The 8142-nt window shown below is 48.8% G+C and overlaps 1 protein-coding gene across 1 annotated transcript in view; it reads left to right on the top strand.

Annotated features, from left to right (window-relative positions):
• Positions 1-7624: 7624 nt before the first annotated feature.
• Positions 7625-8142, top strand: part of OLFM2 (olfactomedin 2) — a 183133-nt gene continuing 182615 nt past the window's right edge. The window contains exon 1 of the mRNA XM_084832262.1: positions 7625-7857. Coding sequence (XP_084688388.1) covers positions 7723-7857 — 135 coding nt within the window. The 5' untranslated portion in view covers positions 7625-7722. The remainder of the gene's footprint in view (positions 7858-8142) is intronic.

Raw genomic sequence — 8142 nt, 5'->3', positions numbered from 1 at the left:
CCATGTGGGGAATTATTTTGGGTATGTGTGTGTGTGTTGCAGCATGTGGGGAAGGGAGAGTTAACTCTTCCCTCCCCAGCTGCAGTCCCGCTTGAAAATTGTCCCTTGGATGGTAATTAAGCTAAGGAGAAAAAGAAAAACCACACCTTCTATTGGCATCCATGGGTAGTCAGAGCTCTGGGGAATACATCTGAATCTATGAAATAGATTTGGGGCCAGGCCTTGATAGGCCCAGGCCTTGCAACACCCCTGGTGAGAGGTCGGGAGGCTGCAGTCTGGAACTATGATCCTCCCCCCACTCCCCTACACTCATTCATCTGTTATCTGAAAAGGGCTCTTATAGTACCAGAGTTAGTGCAGTTGCTGCTCAGCCACAGGTGAATTCTATGCCATTATTCAGGCATAACATCTGGAAGACTTGGAATCACATGGGAAGTTCCCATGTAAGCTCGGCTGTGAGGTCATGTGGGGTCTTTACAGGTGACCTGACTCACCAATGTGTGAATTCAGTCCCCTAAACCAGTAGCAGGAACTTTGATTAACTTCAGAAGAGGCCCACTGATGGCACCAAGCTACTTTTCTAGTGTTTGCTGTTGGTCTGAATCAAGCGAGAAAAAGATTCAGACCTGGCCTCAGTTCACTAAAGAGTTCATAATGACTTTGGAGGGGAGTGGCAGGGACCCCCTGTGGATGTTTTGGGTGAATTGGCAACTTGATATATGACAAGAAAGAATTGCAGGTGGATTCATGATTATGCTAAAAAATGAAGCTTCCTGTTGCACAGGCTACACATTTGCAAACTAAACAAATTTCACAAACAAATTTGTGAACAAATTTCAAACAAACAAATTTCAAACAAATTTGAACAAATTTCAAATTTCAAATGAACAACATCTTTCCCAGTATGCAACATAATTTTAAAGTGCAATGCAACCCTTTCTCTCTCTTTCATGACTTGTTCATTGGTTTTGCTCTCTCCACCCTAGCATGAGGACTTGGGGTGGATTGCAGCATGTGGAAACTGAAGAGTTAAACATAATTAAGAGAAAGCTTTGGCTATTAGGCAGTATAGAAACATAAAAATAAATAAATAAGATCCGATGTGGCCCCAGGGTATGGCCTGAAGCCACACAGTATGGCAACCATGATTAAACTAAGCCAGTCTGGGCCTAGATGGGAGGAGTGCCTAGAAACCCATGATTAAAGAACAATGTAATATACATGTACGATATGCATTAATCCATATTCGGATTGTGTGTTTGGCTTTGGGAGGAGGACCTGGGTTTGATCCTCATTCAGCCATAAAATCCATTTGATTACCTTGGGCCAATCACTCTCTCTCTCTCTCTCTTAGCCTAAACTAGCTTGTGAGGACCAAATGGGAATGCTCGCACAGTAGTGCAGGTAGGTAATCTTAGATTAGTCCAATGTTCCCCAAGCGGGTGCCCTCCAGATGTGTTGGATGGGAACTCCCATGATTTTCAGCCAGCATGGCCAATGGCCAGGAATCGTGGGAGTTGCAGTCCAACACGTCTGGAGGGCACCTGCTTGGGGAAGGCTCTTCTAGACTTAATGGTCCTGCGGAGCTCCCCTCCCCATTTAGATGCCCCCCCCCAACTCCACCATCACTTACTTCCAGATATGGGAAGCCAGCCCTGTGATGTTTGGGGGCCCTCCTACTTATTCTGTTGAGTTGAGTGGGGCAGTGGTTGTCTGCCCCCAGATCTGCCCAGATGGCACCACTGATCTGACATGTATACCACCCTGAGCTCCTGGGAAGATGGATTGGATAGAAATAAACTCTAAGGCAGAGATGGCAGACTGGCAGGCCGGATCTGCCTCATGAAGCAGTTTTATCTGACCCAACTGCACTTGAATGAATTTGTTGTGATGATGGTGATGATGATGATGATGATGATGATGAGCCATGGATGCTTGTAAGGAAAGGGGAGCAAAATGGTGTGAGTGAGAGAGAGAGAGAGAGAGAGAGAGAGAGAGAGAGAGAGATGTTTTAATGTTGCATCCTTGATTACCTTGTCCTTGGACTTGACAGGTCCTTGGACTTGACAGTATCTAATGCCATGGCAATGCCCAAATGGCACATATGAACCATAACGATGCAGTCATTTCCACTAGATGGCCCCATTTCTACTACAGACCTTGACGATCCATGAAAACTTTGCTTCAGCTGGCAAAATATGGTCTCCGGACCCTTGTCTGCAAAATCTAATAGCCTCTTGAGAACACAGAAGTGGGCTATTTCTAGAGCTGTGCACAAATGGCCTCTTGAAATTCTCCAGCTTACTTATGGGCAAAGAAATTTGGGGACAATTTCACTGAATTTCTCCAGGGGGAGGAGGAATTCTCGACAGTTTCTCCCAGCTAGGGTTCCCTCTTGGAAGGGCTTGTAGCACTGCTTTTTTCTCTTTTTTGCTAATGGTTTTGGGGGTCTTCATGCTGCAACGGCATCAACTGTCTTGGCAGGCTGGCCCCAATTTGCATCCACGGCAATGCAGGTGGGGGCAGTGCTGTGTCCAGCTCCAGGGACGAGGTGGAGTTAGTGCTCTGCCAAAATCTGTCCTCCAACGTTTTCTCCCCCCATGAAAGAGGCTTCCATTGTTCTGGCTCATTCAGGATGTTTTATAGTTTATTTTTGTTGTGGTTTTGAGCTTCTGCATGTCCTGATCCAAAAAAGCCCTAGGAGGAGGAATTACCTCATGTGCCTTAAACTGGGCTTCAGTTGAAGCATGGGAAGCTGAGGAGGCTGCAGGCTGCCAGAGCGATGACTGTACAATGAAAAGCAGGACACTTGCGCTCACTCCTTGGCCACCTCCTAAGTAAGGTGAGCCTAAGAAACCCAACCCCAGCCCAGGAGAATTCCTCTGAAATTCATTCACCACTGAATTTCTTTTCGAAAGCAATTTCTCTTCTATCAAATTGAGTGAGAATGGTCAAAAAAATGTGGGATAAATTTTCAGCACAACACTAGCTATTTCTACTTCAAATCTGCAGAAAGATTGTGTTAATGCACCCAATCTCTACACAGATACTTGCTGGACCTAGAAATTGGTGAGAAATTTGTTGGGTTCACATTTTAATGCAAACCTACACCTCCCAAACCTATGGGGAAATTGGAATGCACTGATATGGCAATATTTGCACTTTTCCAAATGTTGTGATACAGTTCACAATTAAAAAAAAAATGCATGTGACAGGGAAAACTGCAGACAAAAATGCACATAATAGGGAAAAGTGTGTACAAAATGTGTATATTAAGGGAAGTACATAGAAAAGACACATTATATTAGGGAAAATCACTTGCAAATTGTGTATATTTTAGGAAATGTGTGCAAAAATGTGTATATTTGGAAAGTGTACAGGGATGTGTACATTTTGCGAAATGTGCACAAAATATACATAATTTTTCTGCAGGTTTTTAAATTTTAAAAAATGCAAACTAATGCAGAAATGTGATGGAACAAAGTCATTGTTGGAAAACGAGGAACTAAGCAAAATCAAACTTGACAGATTTGTCCATCCTTAGATAGTCCATGCAGCAAATAGGGGAAATCATACTACAGGAAGCACAATCAATGTGAATATATCTTGCTCAACAGTCCTTGCTTACAAATTACTTTCTACACCTAGTTTAGTGCTAAAACACCACATCGGCGTCAAAGGATGCTCCTAATCATCCCCGCATATAGACAGAGTTACATTTCTTTCTTTTAACAACGATAACAATGTAAAAGGTTGCATTCTAAGAATGTAAGATGGAAAGTATGATTCAGCCCAAATAAAGACCTGTTAACTTTTGTAAGATGTATACCTCTATGCAGGTTTACTTGGAAGTAAGCCCCACTCACAATGTTACTTCTGAAAAAGTGTGCACAGGATTACAGTCATGAGCACAAGTTTACCTGTCCCACTGAAATCAAAGTGCCTCAAAATGCTTAACTTTGGCTGGATTGCCTGGCAAGAAAGAAAGATGATAAACTGTTTGCCTTAAAAAGATACCATGATGGGGCTCAATGGGATTTGGCTCCAGTCTGTGCTCACAAGTTCATTTTCCATTCTAGGAGGGGCAATGGCTTGGATTCATAGCTGGCTGGCTCAGGGGCCTTCGAGACACTGGGGGAGTGCTGCATCTGAGCATGCCACATAAACTGAATCATGGAGAGAACTCAGATGGTGATAATTTAGGAAGCAGTGATGGATCTAAGCCAAGCTTCCCCACCCTGGTGCCCACAAAATGTTTTGAACTACAATTCCCACCATGCCCAACCATTGGTGTGCTGGTTGGGGATAATGGGAGTCGTGGTCCAAACACCTGGGGGGTGCCTGGCTGGGAAAGACTGATCTAGGCTCTTTTCCCTGGAGTAAGAGCTGCCCCTGACCCAAATCTGGCTAAAGTAGAGCGAGAGAGAGTGCGCGCACGAGAGAGAAGATGTACCTATCCCAACACCCTGGATTTCTGCCATCTGCTCTATATACCAGTGGTGGGGACATGTGGTCCTACAGATGTTGTTGGCCTGCAATTCCCATCAGCATAGCCAATAGTGCAGGATGATAGGAGTTGCAGTCCAACACCATCTGGAGGGCCACATATTCCCCATCCCTGCCCTATACCATAGCCTGTTCTCCTTTGAGCCAGTCCATTCTTTAGTAGGTTTTAAACTGTTGCTACTACTACCACTACTGTTTCCCAGCATTCTGATCTGCAAATGTGGAGGAGCAGGGCCGGGCACGTTGACCTGTCACTTAGAATTAGGGCTGGACGAAAGTCCCTTACCTGGTCCCGCAGCTTGCTTCGTGGTGGGGGGGAGGCACTCCGTCCCTTCCCCCAAAATTCTGGCCGGGGGGGAGGCGCCCTGTCCCTCTGGCCGCGAATCTTGTCTCCTGCCGGGATGCAAATGGCGGCGGCTGTAGCCGCCGCCGTTTGCGTCCCTGCAGTCAGCTGTGATAGGCTACGTAAATCCTTACATAGCCTATCACGGCTGACTTTGGGGGGGGGGAAGCGTACGCAAATGGCGGCGCCTATGGGCGCCGCCATTTGCGTTCCTTATTTGGGCACGTGTAGTCTACGTGAACATTTACGGAGACTACGGCAAAAATAAGGACAATGCTATTTGCGTTGCCCTTATTTTCGCCGTAGTCTACGTAAATGTTTACGTAGACTACATGTGCCCAAATAAGGAACGCAAATGGCGGTGCCCATAGGTGCCGCCATTTGCGTACGTTTTTTTTTTACAGTATGCTATTTTCATTGCCCTTATTTTCGCCGTAGTCTACGTAAATGTTTACGTAGACTACACGTGCCCAAATAAGGAATGCAAATGGCGGTGCCCATGGGCGCCGCCATTTGTGTACGCTTTTTTTTTTTTAAGTATGCTATTTGCGTTGCCCTTATTTTCGCCATAGTCTACGTAAATGTTTACGTAGACTACACGTGCCCAAAGAAGGAACGCAAATGGCGGTGCCCATGGGCGCCGCCATTTGCGTACACGCTTTATTTCCCCCCCCAAAGTCAGCTGTGATAGGCTACGTAAGGATTTACATAGCCTATCACAGTGTTTTTTGAAAATCTAGCCATGATATCACGTTTGTTGTTGTTGTTGTTTTTACTTGGAAATGGCGGCGGTGGCAGCCGGTCAGAAGACCGGCCGCCGCTGCCGCACCGCCACCGGGAGCTGCCAGCACCAGGGACATTCGACAAAGGTAGGTCCCATTCTGGGGGGGGGGGACGACAGACCATTTCTCCACCAGTTTCGGAGGGCCAAATGCATTGGCATTCGGCCTCCCGGAGATTCGTGGAGAAATTCTCCAACATCCCTACTTAGAATTCATGCAGCTGCCAAGCGATATTCAGAAACCAGCCCCACTGTGTCCAGTGTGCATAGACACATTCACGTGCATACCCACGATATGCAGGCACATTCAACCGGTTGCATAATTGGCTTAGTATTGCAGCCCAGCCCTATGCACTGAATCCAATGGGACTTACTTCCAAGTAAGTAAAATCCTATGTGTTGGATATTACTTGCTATCCTATGTAAGTACGCAAGTAATGCGTTGGATCGAAGTAAGATCCTATCAGTTGGATCACTTAGCAAGATCCTGTGTGTTGTTTATTTAGACATAAGCCTGATTGTGTTCAATGGGCATAATTCCCAGGTTAAGCAAGCATAAGATTTGCAGCTCTGCAGTCTAGTCTGATGCATGCAAGGTTTTATCCCAGGCAAGTGTGCTTAGGATTGTGGCCTAAGGCTGCAAGCTTAGGCACGCTTAACAAGAAATATGTCTGGTTAAAGTCTCTGTATTTATTACATTCATATCCGCCTTTCCCCCAAGGAGCCCAAGGCAATGAAGATGGTCCTCCTTCTCTCCATTTTATCCTTACAACAACCCTGTGAGGTAGGTTAGGCTGAGAGTCAGTGATTGGACCAAAGTCACCCAGTGAACTTCATGAAGATTTAAACCCTGAACTCCCAAGCCCCAGTCCAACACTCTAACCACTACACCACACTGTCTCTCCCGTACTCCCTAGTAATGCGCTGCAGAGCTGCAGAACCCTTGCATGCTTAACCTAGGAGGGAAGCCCATTGGACCCAGTGGGACTTACTGAAGCAGGCACAGGGTCAGGCTAGGCATGTACTCCAGGGGGGATATTCTATTGACAAAAAACAAAGAAATGAATCAGGGAGATCTCAGGATACAAATAGCGAAGCAGGGAGAAGCAGGGATTTGGGGATGGAAGCAGTAGTGCCTGCGGAGCTGGCGCTGGCGCATCTGTTGACACGGTGTTGGAAAGGTTATTTGGGCAATACTCTGTCAATACTGGAAGAAGACGCGGGGCTAATCCTGTTCCCCAACCTGAGAGAAGCTTGATCGGTTGGCAGGGGGCGGCGGCGGGGTGGGAATCAGGGGGCGTCTGCAGGCAGAGCAGTGGAAAAACACTGCCCAGTTATGTGCTGTAAGAAATGAAGGAAACAATATCAATCTGTGTGTGGTGCAGGACATTTAGGCGGTGAGAGCAAGTATCCAATTCATCATCATCACGGAGAGCTGCGTCGCCTGTGACTTCTTCATGCAGCCCGATCCTATACGTTGTTTAAAGGTAAAGGTAAAGGTGTCCCCAGCCAGCCGTGCCCGACTCTAGGGTGCGGCGCTCATCCCCGTTTCTAAGCCGAAGAGCCAGCGCTGTCCCAAGACGCTTCCGTGGCCATGTGGCCGGCGTGACTGAACACCGAGGCGCACGGAACGCTGTTACCTTCCCCGCCGAGGCGGTGCCTATTTATCTACTGTTTACTGGGCAATAAACCTCGATGAAATCGATGTAGGTTTATCCCGAATTAAGGGCGCGCAGAAAGGCAGCTCTGTTCTGTGTTTGCCCAGAAGCTGTCTGTAGCCTGATTGCAGCCCTGTAGCCGGCTGCCCCCGCATTCGAATCACGCCCCCCCCCTTTAATCGGAGCCGGGCTCTCCTCCTCCTCGCCCCCCCCCCGCCCTGAGCCGGCCTCGGCTGGCGGGAGCGTGACGTCAGAGCGGCCGGGGCGTTTATAAGGCGGGGCGCACGCGGCGGGCGCTTCCTGAGCTTCGCAGCAGCGGCCGAGAGACGCGCGGCCGGCCGGGGAGCAGCGCCTCCCTGACAGGCAGATGAGCCGGGAGGAGGGCTGCGCCGCGGGCTTCGCCGGAGGGCGAGGGGCATGAGGCAGGGGGCGACATGACCGTGCCGCTGCTGAAGATCGGCGCCGTGCTCAGCACTATGGCCATGGTCACCAACTGGATGTCCCAGACGCTGCCTTCGCTCGTGGGGCTCAACGGCACCATCTCCCAGGCCGGCACCTCCGAGAGAAGCGTGAGTCCTTCTCCTGCGAAGGGGATCTGGGCTGCCCCGCGGCCGCTTATCTGGGCGGCGGACCTCCCTCCGCGAACTTAGAGGGATGGCCGGGGGGCTTGAGCTGGGGAAGGGAGGGGTCTGTGTCCCTTCCCGCTCCTCCGCAGTTGCTCGGTTTCCATCTCCCAGCTGCGCAAAAAGGACGCTGCCATGCTGAGGTCTCTCTCCCCCCTCCCCCCGCCCCGTCCGATGGGGTCTTCCGCGAGGACTCCCCCGAATTTCTCCCCTTCCGACGGGTCTGGAATC

The sequence above is a fragment of the Heloderma suspectum genome, chromosome 2, assembly GCF_057233095.1.
Source record: "Heloderma suspectum isolate Gila_16-S chromosome 2, 16-S_ref, whole genome shotgun sequence".
In the NCBI taxonomy this organism is placed as follows: domain Eukaryota; kingdom Metazoa; phylum Chordata; class Lepidosauria; order Squamata; family Helodermatidae; genus Heloderma; species Heloderma suspectum.
The sequence above is the reverse complement of the archived record's forward strand: the minus strand, read 5'-3'. Positions and strand labels throughout refer to the sequence as shown.